Source organism: Ptychodera flava, chromosome 5 (assembly GCF_041260155.1).
Source record: "Ptychodera flava strain L36383 chromosome 5, AS_Pfla_20210202, whole genome shotgun sequence".
Taxonomy (NCBI): domain Eukaryota; kingdom Metazoa; phylum Hemichordata; class Enteropneusta; family Ptychoderidae; genus Ptychodera; species Ptychodera flava.
The window spans coordinates 40,699,712-40,722,567 of NC_091932.1; the positions used below are offsets into that span (position 1 = coordinate 40,699,712).

At 35.3% G+C, this 22,856-nt stretch overlaps 1 protein-coding gene and 1 long non-coding RNA gene across 3 annotated transcripts in view; one reads left to right on the top strand and one right to left on the bottom strand.

Moving 5' to 3' along the window:
- Positions 1 to 2,624: 2,624 nt before the first annotated feature.
- Positions 2,625 to 22,856, bottom strand: part of LOC139133947 (uncharacterized) — a 45,884-nt gene continuing 25,652 nt past the window's right edge. For both annotated transcript variants that reach the window (XR_011552681.1, XR_011552680.1), the window contains 3 exons: positions 6,058 to 6,996; positions 5,151 to 5,276; positions 2,625 to 4,049 (listed from right to left, as the gene is read on the bottom strand). This is a non-coding gene — a long non-coding RNA (uncharacterized lncRNA). The remainder of the gene's footprint in view (positions 4,050 to 5,150; positions 5,277 to 6,057; positions 6,997 to 22,856) is intronic.
- LOC139133946 (kinectin-like) overlaps positions 15,313 to 22,856 on the top strand; it is a 34,567-nt gene continuing 27,023 nt past the window's right edge. Inside the window, exons 1-3 of the mRNA XM_070700766.1 lie at positions 15,313 to 15,462; positions 19,824 to 21,544; positions 21,969 to 22,442. Coding sequence (XP_070556867.1) covers positions 20,950 to 21,544; positions 21,969 to 22,442 — 1,069 coding nt within the window. The 5' untranslated portion in view covers positions 15,313 to 15,462; positions 19,824 to 20,949. The remainder of the gene's footprint in view (positions 15,463 to 19,823; positions 21,545 to 21,968; positions 22,443 to 22,856) is intronic.

The following is a 22,856-nucleotide window of genomic DNA, read 5'->3' on the forward strand; positions in this document are numbered from 1 at the left end:
GCATTGCACAGCGCCGCCAACGAGCCAGCGCATGGTTGTTTACAAAAACAACTGCGCTAAACGCGCTTGTCACCCTACATAGGAGAGGTTGTGCAACCATTTTCAGGGGGCTACGAGTTCGCGTGGTGGAAGTACTTGAATTTGTGACTTTTCAAACAACAAACCCAAAGGGAATAACTTTCAAATGTGACCCATGGCGAAAAGACGAAGTAATCCTCGTTGGGGGCGTACTTTGGCGACTTTTACTCCCGGGACGATGGCTGTACCAGTGGTTCCCAAAGTAGCAGCCAATCAGCGGCGATTTATGAGATGACGCCCATCTCCCCACGTTGTTATTGGCTAAAAGTGATCGACCTCGCTTTGATCTGTGGTGAAAGAAGTGAACTTCCTCTTATACAATGGTTAGTATATCGGTCTTTTTAGGATAACCGTGGCCAACGGTTCATACAAATACACAAACTGCAATGCATTGTGTGTGCATCGTGAAAAGTTACAACATTCATATGAACAAGGCCCGTTGTTTACCTATTATTTTCTACGGACAATTACGACTGTGAACCCGATTTGACCTGAAAATCACCTGGGGTCTTCCCGATTTCTGTTAAAACCTGTCCCATCCAAAAACTGAGATTTTGCTTCAGACATTTCACTTTGGCTCGTCTCTTGCATGAATATTGTGAAAGTGATAAAGATTTTTGCTATTTCATGACATACTGGGATAAAAGACTTCGATACTAGAACATGAAAAGCATGATAAAAGTTACTGGTACTTGTATCACTTTCATAGCAGCGCATTTGAACTTATTTGAAAAATGATGGAAATTTATTTGATCTGGCTTGATCGCACCATCAAAATCTGATCTCAACAAAGAATTTCTATTGGAACAAAACACATTATTCATGTACCCTAAAGGCCCATGACCTGCATGCAACTTTTGACAATTTTTTCATGAAATTTATTGTCAATTATATTACCATGCCCTGTCCATTGTGTTTTAATTGGTCGAGCTGAACCACGTGACTGCCCACAAATACACAGTAATGGTTTGTTTTCATGACCGTGAATATGAATAATATCGTAAACATAGTAACTTAACGGCTAAAACGAAAATTGTGATTTGTACAAAGATCATAATCAACCACAAAATAAAATTGAGCATTTGTGGGCCAAGTTTAGATGCTTTTTTCCAAAAAATTTTTGCAGCGTGCGCACTACTCACTGACAGGTTCTGGGGCCCCGTTGTCGTTCGCAGGGGAAATTTTCGTAAATTTTGACGGTTTTCCGAGGTTCGTTGATAATATAATTGAAATAACAGACTCCGCGCTGACCATTAACGTTTATTTATGGGCGCGGGCGAGAGGAAAGCCAAATTAACGGGCTCGGCAAGCCTCGCCCGTTAATTTTTGGCTTTCCTCTCGCCCTTGCCCATAAATAAACGTTAATGGTCAGCGCGTCGTCCGTTATTTCTATAATGAACACAAGTCATCGTTGATGACACAGTCCCCACTTGTTAATGGGTACTTTGATTACAGGTCCTCAGAGAGGATAGAGTCCTCTTCATTAGGTCTGTGATAAAAATACTTTTGAATAAATTCGCTCGATACATGTGTGAGTTGTAGTTCAGGACATGGAAAAATCGTAATAAAATGGCCACACGGTGGCCATATCGGATCGTATCACAAAACAAATTAATGTGCATATGTATGACATTGGTCAATCTGCTTGTACCAACTTTGAATAAATTCACTTGATACATGTCTGAGTTATGGTTCTGGACATGAAAAAATGTAATAAAATGGCCACACGGCGGCCATATTGGATCGTATCACAAAACAAATCAATGTGCATGTGCATGACATAGGTCAATATCCTTGTACCAAGTTTGAATAGAATCTGTTGAAACATGCCTGAGTTATGGCTCTGTACATGAAAAAATCGTAACAAAATGGCCGCAGGGCGGCCATATTGGATCGTATCACAAAACAAATTGATGTGTGTAGCTATGACATTGGTCAATGTCCGTGTACCAACTTTGAATAAAATCTGTTGAAACATGCCTGAGTAATGGCTCTGTACATGAAAAAATCGTAACAAAATGGCTGCATGGCGGCCATATTGGATCGTATCACAAAAAAAATTGACGTGCATATCTATGACATTGGTCAATGTCCTTGTACCAACTTTGAATAAAATCAGTAGAAACATGCCTGAGTTATGGCTCTGTACATGAAAAAATCATAATAAAATGGCCGCCTGGCAGCCATATTGGATCGCATCACAAAACAAATCGACGTGCATCTGTATGACATATGAAGTAATCCTTGTACCAAGTTTGAATGAAATCGCTCCAGGCATCTCTGAGATATCTGCGTGAACGGACGGACGGACGGACGCACGCACGGACGGACGCACGCACGGACATGACCAAACCTATAAGTCCCCCGGACGGTGTCCGTGGGGACTAATAAGCCTTCGCAGATGACATCATTGTAGGGTATGTATACAAGTTTTACAAACCATTTACTATGATTTTATATGCAAGTTTTCACCAGATGAGTGATATAAAGTAGTATCGCACTCAAATATGGCCGCTGCATCCATGTGAATCAAAATGCAATGAAAATTGTGCATATACCTCACATTTATTAATCTTTATCGACAAAATATGATTACAGCCATTCAATTACATGGAACTGGATATACCCCACTGATACATTGCAGTTTCTATTTTCTTTGCAATAATTAATGTTTTCAAAAGTGATGGATAATTCAAATATAATATCTGATTAAAACCCACTAGCTGTATCTTTTCTGCAATTCGCTTGCCAATATATATCATCACTCTTTCGAAGATATGTATTGCATTCCTTGTCATAAAGTCAAATCACTTCTGAAATATTTTATCAGTCCATGGCAACAGATTGGATCTATCAAATTCAAGCACATACGTGTTCCCACTGCTGGCAGCCATATTTGGCTTGCAAGACAAAAATTATATTATTGTTAAAATCTACGTTGTATATTCTTCACCAATATTTGAAACTTTATGTGGCCATACTTTGGGGAGCAGTTTGGCTGGAGTAACCTTTGACTTGAAATCGTGACATAAAAATAATTCGAAGAGATACAGCTAATGCCTTTAATATATATGCTGTTTTTTTACAATCAAGTTTCCTCATAATATTCATTGAGGCAATCTCATTTAATGCACAGAATTAACAAAAACATCTGAGAATGTTAACGTCCTCTGAAACTTCATAAAATTTATTCATATTACAGCTCATCAGGCCTTAATATATTGTACGGTGATAGTCATACATTAATAATAAATTTAACCACTAACAATAAAACACACACACTGGAGTGAGTACGTTGGCTTCAAAGTATTTTCTTATTATTTCGGGTTACATCAAACATTTCCGACTGATGTAGGTTCCTCAATGTCGTTTATGATGCGTATGAAGCATATTGTCAATCAGTGTCATGCACAGCCAGGACATTTGGTAAAACTGTGTTGAAAGCATTTGAACCAACGATAGAGGTGCAGAAGATGATTAAAAGTTATAACATCTTTAATGTACAAAAATCTGTCAAAATGAGTTGGACCTCAAATTCCTTGTGACTTTGAGAATTTGAAGAGCGTCCTGTCTGCTAATCCGTATTATGCCATTCTTGTTAAATCAGAAAATTACATCAGATGTGCAACTGTCAGTGTAGTGTCTATAAACAGCAGTAGGCTCCTTAAAGAGGTAGAAATTTACAGTGACGGAAAAGTTAAACTTTTTGTAAGGATATTGAGATCAATCCAGGCAGTATAGGAGTTCAGTCCCAAATAAAGTTTAATGGTCAAGCTGTAAATGCTCCTTTTAGATGCATTTCGGCAGAGTACAGTGTGTATGGGCTTCAAAGTTGAGAAAGACTTCATGAATACCCTAGATGTCTGCAAGTGCCAGATGATAGGTGAATCCTGTCATTTCAGCTCAAGGTCTCCAACATGCCATGGCCTCCTGTAGTACACTGCTGTGATATCGACCGACTTCTGTCAAGCCTGCAAGAGACATAAAATATATTGTGAACGCAGTACCAATCAACATTCAGTTTGCTATTGCTGGTAACATTCCAAATGCGCGGTTGAATTTGCACGTGCAAAATCTTACCGTTCTGTTGTATTCTCTGGATTTTTGACTTCTGGCATTTTGAAAATGTTCAAAATCTTACAACTCTCTCAATTGTCAACCAATTGAGCCAATATTTGGAATATTTACTGAAGTCATAGATGAGAATATAGATAAGCATGCGTTTAAAGAAATTGCATACCATTTATGAGATATCGCCGTAAAACCCTTCAAAGTTTCACAAAATGACAAAGTGGATATTTGCCTGTTCAAAAATTGTGTGTACTGGAACAGATAACCGTATCCATGCTAGGGGCTCTGGGTGATTATATCATGTGTTAAAGTCTGAAATTTTGGAAAATTTGGTGCAAATTTGTTTGAGCTGAAATTTTTAAAAATAGAGCTGTGAACATTTACATATCATGTGTAACGTCACTGAAGAATCGCACAAAAACCTGTGTCTTTTGTAATTGTACGCTTAGAAACTGGCTTTCACCATGGCACTCCATTGGGAAAGACTGCTGCGGGTTTGATGTGAAGAAAAAGGCTTGAAAGACCAAGACTATGAAAACTCTCTGAGGAAACTCCATGAAAAAAGAGAATTATAAAAACATATGCTGTGTAATAAATTCACAATAAAGAGTTGATTTTGTTGAAATTTTTGGTTGAGTATTCTATAAGTGTTGGGCCCATTACAATTTACTAAGAAATGGCGGATTGAAATTCAAAATGGCCCATTCATTTTAGTTGGAATGGGGCATTTTCACATATTAGGTGGTTTCCGCCTTCTCAATCACTGTCCTTAGGTTGAAATTTCTTTACAAACCAATGCACTCACAGATTATTACGGTTCACGCACAGACAGAATGTCAAAATTCCAGTAAGTTTCCAATTTTTTTTTCAATTTTCCAGGAGTTGTTGATTTTTACTCAAAACTCAGATTTTTCGTCCTCAATATCAAAAGAAAGGAGAGGTGCACCAATTTCTTGAAATACGAAATGAAAGATGTTTAAGATGATTTGATTTGTACTTACGCTGTTCACAGCAATCACCAGTGAAACACTTTGCTCAAAGGCAGGTGTTTTCTGTGCAGGAGTTTGGAACTTTCACACATGTACCACAATTTAGACAGGCATCAGGAAGCTGGCAAGGATCCATCACTAAGAAAAGATACAGACTCTCAAAAATGAATTTCCAGACATATAATATTTTGGCAATGTTTCTATATTCCCAGAATAGTTTACATCAACAATCAGACTTGACAAAGTACAAAATTTGAAAGTTTGCAACTTTCAAAAAGTTCAAAGCTATTTTAGCAACAATTTTAAGTTTGTAAATCTCAAAAAGTTTAAAACCAAATCAGAGACAAAGCTGTAAAATGTGTGCCTTGAAGGGACAAAGTTGGCCATTTTTCATGAATTTTGTTTGACACGAGATACTACTTATTTTGTTTGACATGTTGAAAGATACTGAATGAATGGGTGACCATGCATATATTTGACCCCAGTTTTAGACACGATACATGAAACCATCGCGAAAATGAATTAATGGTCATGACCAATAATTCATTTTTGCGATCGTTTTATTTGTCTAAAACCGGGGTCGAATATATGTATGGTCACCCATTTATTCAGTATCTTTCAACATGTCAAACAATATAAGAAGTATCTTGCAACAAACAAAATTCATGAAAAATGGTGGACTTTGTCCCTTTAAAATTGTTTTTGTACATTTTCTCTTCAGAACAATGGTTTTTCATCATAGGAAAAATAATCAGTATGGTATTCAATGTAGATTTACATGTAACTGTCAAGTCTACTGAAACATAAAAGTAAACTGCTTTTCCGTCATGTGGTGCAATTTTGACTTCTATATTCCATATTCTAATGGTGTATGAGTTTTTACAAGATCTATGAAAATGTAGTTATTGTGAGCACAAACCTGTAGTATATGAGATTATATCCAAGGACAGATGGAACATGAAATGGCCAAGCAAACGGAGTACATCAATCTCTTCTAAGCAGCAAATGTCACTGAGAATTTCCTCCACACTAGCCTGACCCTCAGTGTCAGTCTGGATCTTTGCTGGTCAAATTTCCTCCACTCTAGCCTGACCCTCAGTGTCAGTCTAAATCTTTTGCCTGTGGTCCAATTTCCTCCATGCTATATGCTCTGAGTGTCAGTCTGGATCTTTGCTGGTCAAATTTCCTCCACACTAGATTGATCCTCTGAGTGTCAGTCTGGATCTTTTGCCTGTGGTCCAATTTCCTCCATGCTGAGTGTCAGTCTGGATCTTTGCTGGTCAAATTTCCTCCACTCTAGCCTGACCTTCAGTGTCAGTCTAAATCTTTTGCCTGTGGTCCAATTTCCTCCATTGCTATATGCTCTGAGTATCAGTCTGGATCTTTGCTGGTCAAATTTCCTCCACACTAGCTTGATCTCAGTGTCAGTCTAAATCTTTTGCCTGTGGTCCAATTTCCTCCATTGCTATATGCTCTGAGTATCAGTCTGGATCTTTGCTGGTCAAATTTCCTCCACACTAGCTTGATCCTCAGTGTCAGTCTAAATCTTTTGCCTGTGGTCCAATTTCCTCCATTGCTATATGCTCTGAGTGTCAGTCTGGATCTTTGCTGGTCAAATTTCCTCCACTCTAGCCTGACCCTCAGTGTCAGTCTAAATCTTTTGCCTGTGGTCCAATTTCCTCCATGCTATATGCTCTGAGTGTCAGTCTGGATCTTTGCTGGTCAAATTTCCTCCACACTAGATTGATCCTCTGAGTGTCAGTCTGGATCTTTTGCCTGTGACTAAATTTCCTCCAAGTTATATCCTCATTGTCAGTCTGGATCTTTGGCTTGTGGCTCTGAACCTGAGAATCCAGCTCTGCAAAGTGGACAGCAGCAAAGTTTTAGCACATCAGCTCTCAGTAGTGTACAATTGTGAACTATCAAAGCAAATGATGTTTTTACATTCTAAGCAAGACACCCAATCAAAAAAATTCTGTCAATGACATGGTGAGGCTCATAGTTTTTTACAGTACAGGTTGAATTACTATATCTGTACCTTGAAAACTTATTTTAGACAAAATCTTTGAAATCCAGATACTTCTCTATGACAAATGTACTTCAAAAGATGTAAACTATTTCTAAATTATGCTAAACTTTGTTTGATGTCAACTGACCTGTGCCAGCTAATGACTGCATATCAGCAAACATACAATTCAACTCTGTACTACTTTTCATGTAAAGCAATCAAATTTTTTCAAGATTTTCATCATTGGAGGCATTGTATGTATATTTACATTTAGTATATAAATGTAACATGAAGCAGACAAAGGTATCACCTTCACTGATAGCAAAGGATATCTACGCTACTGAGTCAAATGAAAATGAAAGCACTCTTCTCTGTGTGACCTTCAAGATTGAAGGGAAAAAAGTGACTATATTTTCATGAATTTTATTTTATATAAAGAGTTGTGCTGTTTGACAACTTGAAACATGCTGAAAAACTAATTATCTGTATTCAACCTCTATACTCTGCTTGCACTTGGATCTCTCCGCCAAGTTCAGTGTACAACTCTCACAATACTTGGCTGAATATACACTGTTACATAGTCTGTTTTCTGAAGGAGCATTACCTGAGCAAGATACATGCATACTGGTACCAATCTAAATAGGATCAATAAAGTTTTGAAACTGGAGTATTACCTGAGCGAGATATACTGGTACCAATCTAAATAGAATTAATAAAGTTTTGAAACTGGAGTATTACCTGAGCAAGATATACTGGTACCCATCTAAATAGAATTAATAAAGTTTTGAAACTGGAGTATTACCTGAGTAAGATATACTGGTACCAATCTAAATAGAATTAATAAAGTTTTGAAACTGGAGTATTACCTGAGCGAGATATACTGGTACCAATCTAAATAGAATTAATAAAGTTTTGAAACTGGAGTATTACCTGAGCAAGATATACTGGTACCCATCTAAATAGAATTAATAAAGTTTTGAAACTGGAGTATTACCTGAGTAAGATATACTGGTACCAATCTAAATAGAATTAATAAAGTTTTGAAACTGGAGTATTACCTGAGCGAGATATACTGGTACCAATCTAAATAGAATTAATAAAGTTTTGAAACTGGAGTATTACCTGAGCAAGATATACTGGTACCCATCTAAATAGAATTAATAAAGTTTTGAAACTGGAGTATTACCTGAGTAAGATATACTGGTACCAATCTAAATAGAATTAATAAAGTTTTGAAACTGGAGTATTACCTGAGCAAGATATACTGGTACCCATCTAAATAGGATTAATAAAGTTTTGAAACTGGAGTATTACCTGAGCAAGATATACTGGTACCCATCTAAATAGAATTAATAAAGTTTTGAAACTGGAGTATTACCTGAGTAAGATATACTGGTACCAATCTAAATAGAATTAATAAAGTTTTGAAACTGGAGTATTACCTGAGCGAGATATACTGGTACCAATCTAAATAGAATTAATAAAGTTTTGAAACTGGAGTATTACCTGAGCAAGATATACTGGTACCCATCTAAATAGAATTAATAAAGTTTTGAAACTGGAGTATTACCTGAGTAAGATATACTGGTACCAATCTAAATAGAATTAATAAAGTTTTGAAACTGGAGTATTACCTGAGCGAGATATACTGGTACCAATCTAAATAGAATTAATAAAGTTTTGAAACTGGAGTATTACCTGAGCAAGATATACTGGTACCCATCTAAATAGAATAATAAAGTTTTGAAACTGGAGTATTACCTGAGTAAGATATACTGGTACCAATCTAAATAGAATTAATAAAGTTTTGAAACTGGAGTATTACCTGAGCAAGATATACTGGTACCCATCTAAATAGGATTAATAAAGTTTTGAAACTGGAGTATTACCTGAGCAAGATATACTGGTACCCATCTAAATAGAATTAATAAAGTTTTGAAACTGGAGTATTACCTGAGTAAGATATACTGGTACCAATCTAAATAGAATTAATAAAGTTTTGAAACTGGAGTATTACCTGAGCGAGATATACTGGTACCAATCTAAATAGAATTAATAAAGTTTTGAAACTGGAGTATTACCTGAGCAAGATATACTGGTACCCATCTAAATAGAATTAATAAAGTTTTGAAACTGGAGTATTACCTGAGTAAGATATACTGGTACCAATCTAAATAGAATTAATAAAGTTTTGAAACTGGAGTATTTACCTGAGCAAGATATACTGGTACCCATCTAAATAGAATTAATAAAGTTTTGAAACTGGAGTATTACCTGAGCAAGACATACTGGTACCAATCTAAATAGAATTAATAAAGTTTTGAAACTGGAGTATTACCTGAGCAAGACATACTGGTACCAATCTAAATAGGATTAATAAAGTTTTGAAACTGGAGTATTACCTGAGCAAGATATACTGGTACCAATCTAAATAGAATTAATAAAGTTTTGAAACTGGAGTATTACCTGAGCAAGATATACTGGTACCAATCTAAATAGGATTAATAAAGTTTTGAAACTGGAGTATTACCTGAGCAAGATATACTGGTACCAATCTAAATAGGATCAATAAAGTTTTGAAACTGGAGTATTACCTGAGCAAGATATACTGGTACCAATCTAAATAGAATTAATAAAGTTTTGAAACTGGAGTATTACCTGAGTAAGATATACTGGTACCAATCTAAATAGGATTAATAAAGTTTTGAAACTGGAGCATTACCTGAGCAAGATATACTGGTACCAATCTAAATAGGATCAATAAAGTTTTGAAACTGGAGTATTACCTGAGCAAGATATACTGGTACCAATCTAAATAGGATCAATAAAGTTTTGAAACTGGAGTATTACCTGAGTAAGATATACTGGTACCAATCTAAATAGGATCAATAAAGTTTTGAAACTGGAGTATTACCTGAGCAAGATATACTGGTACCAATCTAAATAGGATCAATAAAGTTTTGAAACTGGAGTATTACCTGAGTAAGATATACTGGTACCAATCTAAATAGGATTAATAAAGTTTTGAAACTGGAGTATTACCTGAGTAAGATATACTGGTACCAATCTAAATAGGATTAATAAAGTTTTGAAACTGGAGCATTACCTGAGCAAGACATACTGGTACCAATCTAAATAGGATCAATAAAGTTTTGAAACTGGAGTATTACCTGAGCGAGACATACTGGTACCAATCTAAATAGGATTGATAAAGTTTTGAAACTGGAGTATTACCTGAGCGAGACATACTGGTACCAATCTAAATAGGATTAATAAAGTTTTGAAACTGGAGTATTACCTGAGCAAGATACTGGTACCAATCTAAATAGGATTAATAAAGTTTTGAAACTGGAGTATTACCTGAGCGAGATATTTACCCATATATGAAACAGACAAATGGTATCACCTTCACTGATAGCAAAGTATGGTACAGATTTAAATGAAAGTGATTATGCTCTTCTGTGTGTGACCTTCAGGATTGAAGGGAAAAAGTGATTCTTTTTTCATGAATTTGGTTTTATATGAAGAGTTGCGCTGTTCAACAACTTGAAAAATGCTGAAATACTGATGAACTGTATTCACCTTCTATACTCTGCTAGCACTCTGATCTTTCTGTAAAATCCAGTTCAGTGTACAATTCTCACCATGCTTGGCTGGAAATACACTATTCCATAAACTCTGGATCTCATTCAGGCTTTTCTGAGATCTTGGTTGGCAGCGCCTTTCACATAGATAAAGACAGCATTTTTCTCTCAAATTGTGGTAATTTTTACTTGTCATAGGAAAGTAATCGGAATGGGAGTACATGTAGTTCATTTTGTTCAGGGGTCACAAACACATGTCTGTCCACGTGTTCTCATAAAAAGGTAAAAAAGAGCGATTTGGTCCCTTAAGAATTGTTTGTGAGGGCTGTTTGTAAGAAATTTGATTATTTTAGGCAATAATGGACAGGCCTTTTTGAATTAGCTAAAATTTAAAATTAATTTAAAATTATTTAATCAACAGGATGTTGCCAAACATTTTTGCATCCTATCATAACACTGATAGATTATAGCCGGTACCATATTTTATAAAGTTTGATGCAGTGCTTCTGGACATTTACCCTTAAAACAAAAGTTCATCATGTAAACGCAAATTAGCAATTAATTTAAATTATTTACAACACTATGAGATCAACATCTGTACAAAGTTTCATCAAATTTGATGCAGTATTTCTTGACATATAAGCCTTACTTACGAAAATTCAATAATATTGACATGATACTGCTACATGTCGTGAAACAAATTGATGTGCATTTGTATGACATAGGTCAATGTCCTTGTACCAACTTTGAATGCCTATTAGTGGAAGTATGTCTGAGTTATGGCTCTGTACATGTAAAAAACATATTATACAAATTAGTCAGGTTTGCTGCAGTCATGCCATAAGTTGGAAATAGTGCATTATTTAACATGAAATCCCATATTCTTTCAGTCCACTCATATGTTATGATCTACGTCTATTGAAAATTATTAATTATATATGTGATTGTGAAATACATATTAGTGAAACACAGACATCTGAGATGTCATCGTTTACATATTTCTGTACCACAAAATAATTTCCTTTTTTTGTTTACAGGCAATCATGGTGAGAAAACTTAATATATTCATTTAATATGCAGTTACTGTGATAAAAACAATTCAAAATATTGTATATTTTTATTAAGTTATTATGATTTGAAAATTGAAGGCATATTTACATTGGCAATTACTACCATACATGAAACATTAGTAACCTTGTCTTACTGAAAGTTTTGTGTCCAGGCCATTTGCTTAAAATTTGTCCTGGAAGCTTACAACATTCCTAACTCAAATATATTACAAAACTAATAGTTTCATTTTGTACTGTTAATACAACCTTAGAAATCTATCAAGGCTATGTTGATTTGTGTTCATTTGATCTTCAAGGACAATTTCATAGATTTCTTGCATTTGAACACCATTTCATTGTCAGTTTCATATCTGATCAAAAATTACAGTTATTGGGTACATTTTGAAGTACATTTTAACATTTCAATGCTGGGGAAGCTCACAGGGTGTTAATTTACATGCCAATCAAAACCTGGCTACCAAACAAAATATCATAACATGAAACCAGTTTGCTATGATTGGTCCGCTCTTTCAAGCTAGCTTTCCTTACAATACAGGGGTGAAAAAATTTTGGTAGTCATGAGGAAAGGAGACTTAATTACAAAATATTTCGGGAGATTGGAAATTGAAATTATTAAAATTTGCAACTGTGGGTACTTGGGTGATAATACAAATGCTGTAACTTCACATCAGGCCCCCTCGTCAATATAAATGCACCATACATGTAAGTGTTACAGTACATGTACACAAATAATGTACCATAGTTGAATGAACATTTGTGGCGTATATATGCATAACCTGTCAAAAGGATTACATTTTTAGACAATATCAATTCCCCATGTTTGTCAAGTTCAATGTTTTCACGAACATCCCAAACAAACTGAAAAATGTTATGTGCTGCATTTCAGACTGAAAAACTATGGAATGAAAATTCTCCTGTTTCAGATAGCCAACAATTATGTTAGAAAAGTTAATGAGTTTAATCATGCTTGCAGACTGGTAATTTGTATAACACCTGTATTGGCAAGAGGAAAGGTCTGTATGAAAATAGAAAAAGAAATACACAAATTGACATTTTGAAACCATTAAGCTGTGTAACATGTTGAGAATACTTTCTCTGAAGGCTTTTACTAGGGGAAGTGAAGGTTGATAATTTTCATGTACTAGCATGTCTTTTATATTTCTACAGCTACAATAGGTCACAAAACCTTTGAGGCCATACAGGTTATTGTAAAAAGATTATTTTACCATTGTAAGATTTAATAGATCCATCCATATGTATATCAAAATGATACAAAGTATTTATATTTCAATTAAAATCAACTTTGTTACAACTTCAAAAATAGTGACAACATCACTATTCGCTCCAATATAGTTATCAAAACAAGTCAACAATTGTATGAAACATGGACATACATACAGACAGACTGACATACACAGACTGGCACAGAGTGATGACATTGACCCCAAGTGTGCCTCAATGGCCCATGGAGAGTGATAAAGATATAGCAAACAGCTGAATGTAATGATAAAATAATTAAGTATAGGCCTATACAGGCACTGAGAGTGAATATGTTACAGCATTTTGATTAGTTTCTTTTCCTTTTCTACTTCTGTGATAATATTTAAGACAATCAATCTGCAAGGCAGTTTATGTATTGACAAATATGTTATCTTTTACAAGCACACAGTAATCTGTTCTTGATTTTTTATGTACAATATTTGACATAGACTGAAATACATAACATGCAACAAATGTTTACACTTTGCCCATACACCAGATACATGGAGAAATTTCAACATACAATCATCAACTCAGAAACCCTACAGGAAAAAGTAAACATTGTTTTCTTCCAGAACAGCTGGTACATCCACATCTGGAACAACTTACAAACTTAACCAATTACACAAGGATGATGACACAAGAGATAAAGTTAAACTGTGGTGAACTTGACTATTCCTTTCAAATCCTTACCTAACTTGACATCTTAAACTAAAATACACTGCATGGTTAATTGTGCACAAAAATACATCGGGGTGGACCATTTGATAAGGGATGGTGTCTGGAAGATCGATGAGGTACATTATCTTTTTTATCCGATCCACTGTACATTCTTTTTTCCCCACTCTCCCACCTTTTCTTTTTGTCAAACCTTCTCTGGCTGAATTTTTTATTGGCATTTGTTTAGAATTTTTACAAAATCTGCCAAGATTTTTTTACCGCATTTCAACACCAAATACAGTTTACCATATCAAATGCTTACAAAGTCACCACATTATATACTCTTAGTTCCAGTAGGTATAAAATTACCAAAAAAAAATCTTAAAAATACAAAATGAAAGATATCCCAGTAAAACTGAAAGTTTCGCAAAGTTACCCCAAATATTCAAAATTCCGGATTTCAAGTTAATTTCAATATATCTTATTAACAAAAACCCTAAGGACCGGTCTACTAAATATCAAAGCAATTTGACTGGTAAATTTTGAGAAACAGATTTTTTGACCAAAAATGAGAAAAATTGCCTCCCAAAATACAAAGTTGCAGATTTCATCCTAATTTTAAATATATCTAATTAACATAAACCCTAGGAACCTGTACACTAGATATCAAAGCTACTAGATCAGAAGTTTTAGGAGAAAAACTTTTTGACCATAAAAGGCAAAAATTGCCCCAAAAATAAAAAACAAATTGCCAGTTTCAACATACCTTCAATTCAATATATTGAGATTAATCTTAGATACCTGTATACCAAATACATGTATCAAAGCTATCAAATCAGCAGTTTTTGGATTAAAAAATTTTTTATCAAAAATTGGGAAAATTGCCCTAAATTACAAATATGACAATATCAATACAATTTGTACAAGCATGACTGAGGTCATTCTGAGGAACATGAATATTAAGTTTCATAGCAATCAGACGAGCAATTTCTGAGAACAAGATTTTTTGACTAAAAACGGAAAAAATTCCCTAAAAATACACACATGCAAATTTCATCCCAATTTTTGCACACATAATTTACAATACCTAAAGAAATCTGCATACCAAGTTTCAACCAAATCTGACCAATGCTATACTGAGTTTTAGCCATTTGCAGGATTTTTCCTTTTTTCCCCCTCATTTGCATATTTTTGGCACTGACATGTTCATTTTAACAAATTCACATCTCCACCCCTAGTAATACTAAGACAGTAGGTGCTATGGTTTAGGAGTTTTTGATGTGGATGGACTAACAGACATACATACATACCTGCATACATACACACAGACGCCATTTTGCCACCTTATACGAATACCTCCCATTTGCATATATACATATGCATATATGGGAGCGTAAAAATTGAAACAAATTTAAAATAGTCGTCAAACAAACTTGATACAGGACAACACTTACAGGGACATTATTACTGTCAGTATACTTGGCTGAGTTATGCCGATTCGAAAAAGCCCATTTAAACACGTACACTCTAACAACTACCAGTATGGAAACTGAACTTTGACCTCATCATGTCAAGGGCTGCCAGTAGAATCACATGACATACAGTGTTGTGTTCATACAGGTACAACAATCAAGCACTACCAGTCTGACTTCCTTGTAGCTTTTACTAATTTTAGATCAATTTGTCAGCTGTGACTTTGAGGACCTGGTGGTAAAAGTACAGATAAGTATCCAGAGACTTAGGTATGTTACACTTGTTTGTTGTTGTTTCAAAATTTGTGCTCTAATTAACTATCATGATTGCTGGCTCAAAGCCAACAGGAATTGTGAATTCCTCTGGTCATTCAAACTTTCAATAGCAAACATTATGACTTTACTGGAACATTGTTGTCACTTACAATTATGATTTTGATTACACTGTCAGAGAACAGGATCAAAATTGAAATACGAAAGCAAATTATGATATGACAAATATCAGCAATTTTCTCTCAGAGTAATGGCAAAGCTTAGGTGCAAAGGTCAGTGTGACCTAAAATGACCTTTCTGAAACAACAAGAACAGAAGAGGGAAATGGAAGTTGAAGTGGAAACTGTCATAGATAATATTGTTGATCCTTTTTGTCAGATGATTGTATTTATCATAATTGAATTCATAATTATGTGATTGTCTTCTACACTCTGGTAGACATGTTTTGCAAAACTATGTGGATGGTCAATATGAAAGATATCTAGGATCATAAATCATTTACATTAAGTTACAAACTTTTCTTGCTTTGATTTTGATACAACATACCTTGCAAAAATATATATTTCAATGACACTTCCATTGAACAGAATACACCGCGCATGTTACTTGTAGTCTGGCCTGGTATTATGCTCAAAAAGATGTCTTTCAAAAAGCTTAAACTGACTAGACCCTACAAATTTGAATGTTCAATTTCATTATTCTTTAGAGAGGTTGGAATAGTGTAATCCCCAGGAATCTATCATCTAATCTCAAGTTGAAACCTACTGAATGAGTGGTTTTGTAAAAAATCAATGATTTGACCAGAAGGAAAATAAAAATCTCAGGGGTCATCCCCCAGGAACAAGCAAAATTTGAAGGCTACGCAGGCTTAATTTAAGTGCTTACAATGAAGCAGATTTTGAAAGAAAACTAGAGAACAAAAGAGAAAACGTTCTAAAAACTTACAGAAAGCAAATTTTATGTCCATTTGATTTCCTATGGATATGGTATACTAGCTATCTATTTGCCAAAATTAATATAGTTTAGCGATTTCATCAATAACAGCATCCCCATGAACACATCGCCATGATTTTAGGATGCTGTTTGTATATTTGAACTATAAATGTTAATAAATGCAGGAGTTGTGAAGTTTATAGTTGACAGATGCCAGGATCCATGGATGTTCCAATTAATTGCTGCTTTCTTAACAAATCAGACAGACTATAGAAGAAGTTTAATAAATGTACAACTCTTTGGGGCTGAAATAACATTAATCTACCCATATCATTCTAAACAATGTGGACTTAACTCAATTTAAGATCCCCATGAAATAAAAAATGCATGCTCTGTAGCAAAGCAAGTTTTTCCATGAAATTTTACATGTACCGGTAAGTAAAAGAACAAGAGCTATAAGGTGGATGATAGCAACCTGCAAGGCTCAGTTCACTTTTGTCAAATGTTAATATAAATTGACCAATGTTATATCATGAGATAATTCAATCATCTACTCCAGGGAAATGGGCAAGAAAACCTAAAAATTGCAGAGTTACCCATTTTCACTGGGCTAAAAAAATAGTTGTAACTTCCGAACTTCTGTAACTTATCCCATTGCCATACCTACCGTACTAGATATATTGTAGCTATCCAGCATACAGGTATCACTTATGAGTTGCATCAGGTGAATTTTTATTTGGTAAATTTTGTCAGTTTTAGATAGTTTCTTTTTAACCTATAAATTACTTCAATATACCACTGGAGAGCAGTGTCCTAAATTCAACAGAGCAAGTCATTGTTGATGACACAGTCCCCACTTGGCGCCTGATGCAGTGAGAACATACCTATGTATGGTGTAATACCTATGTATGGTGTGTATACCTGATGCAATAAAAAAATACCTATGTATGGTGTGCATATGGAATGGTGCAAGTCAAAGTGTTTGTTCTGTTAACTGAGCTGTGGCCCAGTGGTAGGATAGGCATTTTAGGTGGTTGAAATGGGACATGTTCAATAATATAACATTGTGGTAATAACGTCTTTGTAAACTTTTATCAAAAGCAATCTGAAATCAACATCTGTACCACACTTTGTTCATACAAAGTTTCATCAACTTTGCTTCAGTATTTCTTGCCACATTACCTTAATTACAAAAATTCATAAACTCTATGCAAATTAGCAATGAATTGGCACATGTATGTTTTGTGTACTATTAGACATCTGGTATATCAACATCTGCACCAAGTTTCATCACTTTTGACTCTGTATTTCTCGAGATATCACCTTAATTATGAAGGAGCAATAAATTGCTGTCAGATTGTCCCCATGCAATATCAACATCTGTACCCAGTTTCATCAACTTCCAGTCAGTACTTCTTGACATATTACCTTAATTATGAAAACTCATCTGCAAATGGGCCATATGCCTTTGTGCACCATTAGGCTTCTTTGTGACCAATATATGTACATCTCTCTGGAAACAGAACTCTTTTTTCAAAAATCATAAATTATGCAAATGAGCACTTATTATGCTCAAAATGATGCGTATGCATATATGTGTGTCATAGTGTATTATCCTTGTGCCATTAGTTTGAAAGGAATTGACTCAGGCATGTCTGAGATATCTGCGTGAATGGACGCACGCACACATTGACACATGGACATAAACCAAACCATAGACAGTAGAGAAACTACTGTCTGTGACATACCTATTAAAGTCCCCCTGGACAACATCCAAGGGGACTTAGAGAAGCAGAATAACTTTGTAGTGACTGAATAAAATGATTGGAATTTTATTCAGTAATACTTCTAAATTATGTCAGATGAAAAAAATTACCCAACATCTAATGTTGTCATAGTTGAATGTTGGGAATAAATTTCTTGAGTTCACTGTCAAGGAAACATCTTTTCCATACATTTGTTTTATGAGATTGCACGATTTATATGTCACAAGTTGCTTACACAAATCCAACTTGACTGACAAAATGATCTCTGATGAAATTGGCAATGATTAGCTTGAAATTAACACAGCATTCCACTACAGTTTCTGAATTGAGCTTTCCCATATAAAAGGATGACCTTGATGATCAGCAAACATAAAGAACACCATGAGTCTTTCATTTACAATGTCTGTTTGCAAGAGGAAGGCTTTGTAAATTATAGTAAATCATTATTGTGATTGTTGAAGTCAACTGATAACAAGATTGTGAGAAGTAATGCTAGCTGAATAACAATATTTTATGACAACACTATATTCTTTACACGGAATTTGACCTCAGCACTCAAAAGGTCACAGATAGTGCTATGTACCACATATATACATATCCTCAACATTTAAATACTGTCATGTTGTTTATACACGCCTTATCATACCAGAGGCTAAATGATTTGCTGAGCACTTGAAGTGAGCACAAAGTCCTCGCAGTGCAGGTTTCAGCCTAGCCTGGGGGTTCATGATCTGATCACAAGCTGTCTAATTAATTATTGACACATGACATGGTAATTACACTGTGAGAGATGCTTCTGGAAAACAATTTAAAATTAGCTGATGTCATCTGGTCTTCAATAATTTCATAGAACATTCTTAATGCTGGACATTGGAATTTATCACTCGGAGTAACATTTGTCATTTCAATTATGAAATAAACTGATCAGAGAAAAATAGACCAGAAAAACAAATGGCTTTCGTCTAGAAATGCAGGCATATTTGATCATCATATGCACTTCCTTGAAAGAAGTAATCTACACTTAACTAATATTTTATGAATGATTTTGTTATATCAGATAACCAATTTCAGATACGAATTTTTTGGAAAAAAATGAGAAATTATCCTCCAAAATATGTGCAAATAACCTAAGTAACATAAACCTAAGGTATCTGTAGTAAAGTCACATTTCAAACCTATCAGACAAGTATTACTCACTGTAGCCCACTGTGTTGACATGTTTCAGTTATTTTTTGTAAAATGTTGACCTTTTCTGTAAAGTGTTTACATTGTAAAATTTCAACCTTAGCAAAGTCAGGTGTGTAAAAATGCCTCCCTAGACCACCTATGCAATAATAACCGTATGACTTATGTCCTGTTGGTAATGTGTCAGCACATATAATATTAGTCTAAGATTGTATAATATTATGCTGAAATGTGTGATGTTTTACATTTGTTTACTATAAATTGAGGTGTAGAGAACAACTGGCTTTAAAATACAATCAAAACATTGTTCCTGAACTGTCAACTCTACAAAAAATGATGCCAACATATTTTCTAAAGATCTTTTACCTTGAACTTTGAAGCTTATTGGCCGACTGTTTAACAGAGAGTGACTTTGATGGAGATACTCAATACATTCTATTGTACAGCTCTTTGTCATTTTAAATATATTTTCAGGATTAGCTAACAACAGAATCTGGAATTTTACCAAGAGACAAAATGACAAGATCTGCAGCACTCTGTTTAACATCATGGAAGAACAATTCATATTGCCCAGCAAACTGGAAACTGATCACAGATATCTGTGAAAATACACTGAAGAAGAAGTCTAAGTTGTCAGCAATTTACTGTACTGTCCTTGATGTTGAACTGAGTGAAGAACAGAGGGAAGATGCAACACGATATGGAGTTACTTTGATTCCAGCTACACGGCCAAAATGGTCTAAGCCAGATGAAGATCTACCCACAATCACCTGGCTTCTCAATCACTACAATTACTATCCAGGACTAGCAAAGATAGAAAATATCACACATGTGGTTGGGTTGTATGCAAAGACACACAATGCTGCATCTGCAATACATGAAAGTCTCTTCCAACATAAAGCCAACCTTCATCTGGTGCCTTCTAAACCTGCAGCATTATTTGTTGGAGATTCCTGGAGTAAAGATGAGTTGGGTCTGACAGGATTTCACAGAACTCTTGTCCAGGATTTCTGTGAAGGAAGTCCAAGGCAGGAGAAGATCTGATAGCCTACTCTACTGTACTTGACGTCAAAATCAGTGATGACCAGAAGAAAGATGCTGAGAACTGTGGTGTTACCTTGATTCCAGCACAGAGGAAAGAGAAAGCTGATCACAGAGATGATCCTCCAAAGTTAGAATGGTTGCTGTATCATGAAATCTGCTATCCAGACCTGCAGAAATTAGAAAATGTCCAATATGTTGTTGGTTATGCTCCAAAGACAGGACGTGCTGCTGCTGATATCAGGAGAAAACTCTTTCCTGGCGCAAAGCTAGTTTTCATCAATCATGCTTGTCCAGAACGTAACTACCTGCAAGCTGAAGAGTACAGTCCGTCTGAATTTGAAGAAAAGATGCTGCAAATGGCAAGTGAGGCAGATATACTGTTCTCCATTGGATCTTACATCTTTGATTATTTTGAGAATGCATACCGGGCCGAATTTCAGGGAAGAGACTTGTCAAACATTCCACATGAGGAGATTCTTCCACGACAAGGTGTTTCTGGGTGAAAGATCCAAAGTTAAGGCCAGTCACACGACACCACATACTGACATATGGTCAGATGGATACACAGATGGCCATAGAAGGGTGCAAGTCTATTGCAGCTTCCATTGGTACTGTGGCCAATCATCGAAAAGCACATTATCGCAGCCAACCAGAGTGGAAGATACAAGGAGTCTCTGAAAAAGCTGGCAGGATTGAACAGAAGATTTTAGCTGATGCATCAGAAAGTCCGTATGTGTACCCAAATCTCCATCCAGGGCACTCAACAAAATCCCTACTAACTTCTCTACAACAGTCTCATCTCTGTCTGCCTTCAGCATACTATTGGGATTACAGCTTTCATGGTTTGGAAGCGATGGTATTTGGTTTGCCAACTTCAGTCGATGAGGATTCTCATCTAGGTCACTTTGTTATGAAATATTTAGATATGTGGGTTGATTACTGTGTTGTCAGAACAAGTGAGGGGAAACTGTCAGAGAAAATATCGCAACATCTAGAAGAGACACCTGTCGCTTTCAAGAAGGCAAAGGCTATGAAAACTGCTATGATGAAATGTGAAGCTGTTACTACAAGTTTTGCCACATTTGCATCATTATTAAAAGGGCGAGTTCATAAAGAAAATGAAAAAGACTTCAAAGACCTGGAGGGAAAAGGTAAATATGAGTTTGTATCCAACATAATATGTCATAAGAATTAGGAATTCTTTCTATAATATCTATTGTAATCGTTTGTTAATCAAAAAGTAAGTAGGGTATATGTAATTGATTAGCAGCCTGTTTGCAAAGATAAAATTATCAGACTTGACAAAATCATTTCACCTTTTGTGTCTGTAGTGTACAATGTCCTTTAGGACTGATCACAAATTAAATTAACTTCACTTGATATTTCTTTTACAACATTAACTCCACTCTATTTTTGTCTGTTAAGGAAAACAAGCTACTGCACTTTGAAAGTCAATAGTGCACATATGAGAATTTAAATTAAAGGAAAGAAAATATCAAACAAAGAAAGAACCTGTCATTAAGTGAATTTATATAATAGATATATTCACACCTTCTTTGTGATATCTTATTTCAGATTTCCAAGTTAAAGTAGCCTTGGATGAAGAGATGCTACAAAAACGTCTCAGGGAACTAGAAAAACAAACCCAAGCTGTTTCAGTAAAACTTCAAAGGCTGCAGCAAAGGAAAGAGAATGAGGTGAAGGCTGCATGGGGAGTATGTGAACAAGGACTGAAACGCAGAGTGCAAGATGTGCTTGCAGATGAAGACAGTTGCAATGACGTAAAGAAAGTCTGGGTGGAAAAAGTTGGTCTGGATCCAACAACTGTAACAGCAGAATCCCTGGGAATATTGCTGAAGATTTTAACACTTTATTATCTCTACAGAGTAAAGCAGACTTGTAGATCTAGAAGTCTGGCCAAAGCACTGGAACCACTGCTGATAACAGATGAAATGAGAAAGATTGCTGCAACAGTTGGAACAACACTGCAGTTGAAGGCTATGTATGACATGGCAAAGTTTGAAGAAATTGAACTTTTCTTCATTAATCGTAAGTTGAATTCTGCTCATAAAACATCACACACAGTGTTTGCTTGGCAACATGTGCCAGTTTATGTTATTGCTTTTTAGCCAAGTTATCACAGAAGTAAGGCGGTCTTGTCATTGATCACGGCTCACAACCCAGTGAAACTTTCAACCATTCTTTTGCCACAACAAGGATACAAATCAGGGCTTACCGTGCAAATTTTGGTACTTAAAAGTATCACAACTTACCTGACATTTATTGGTATTTGTAAATCAAAATGGGTAGCGCTGCTTTAAAAGTTTTAAGTCCATGGAGAATAATGCAATTTGTGATTTTGATAAACAAAGACTTTAAAAATTTCTTTCACCAAGAACTTAAAAGTGAGCCCCAAAAGTAGTAGGCCTGCAAAATATTAAAAAAACACAGAGAGGTCCTCAA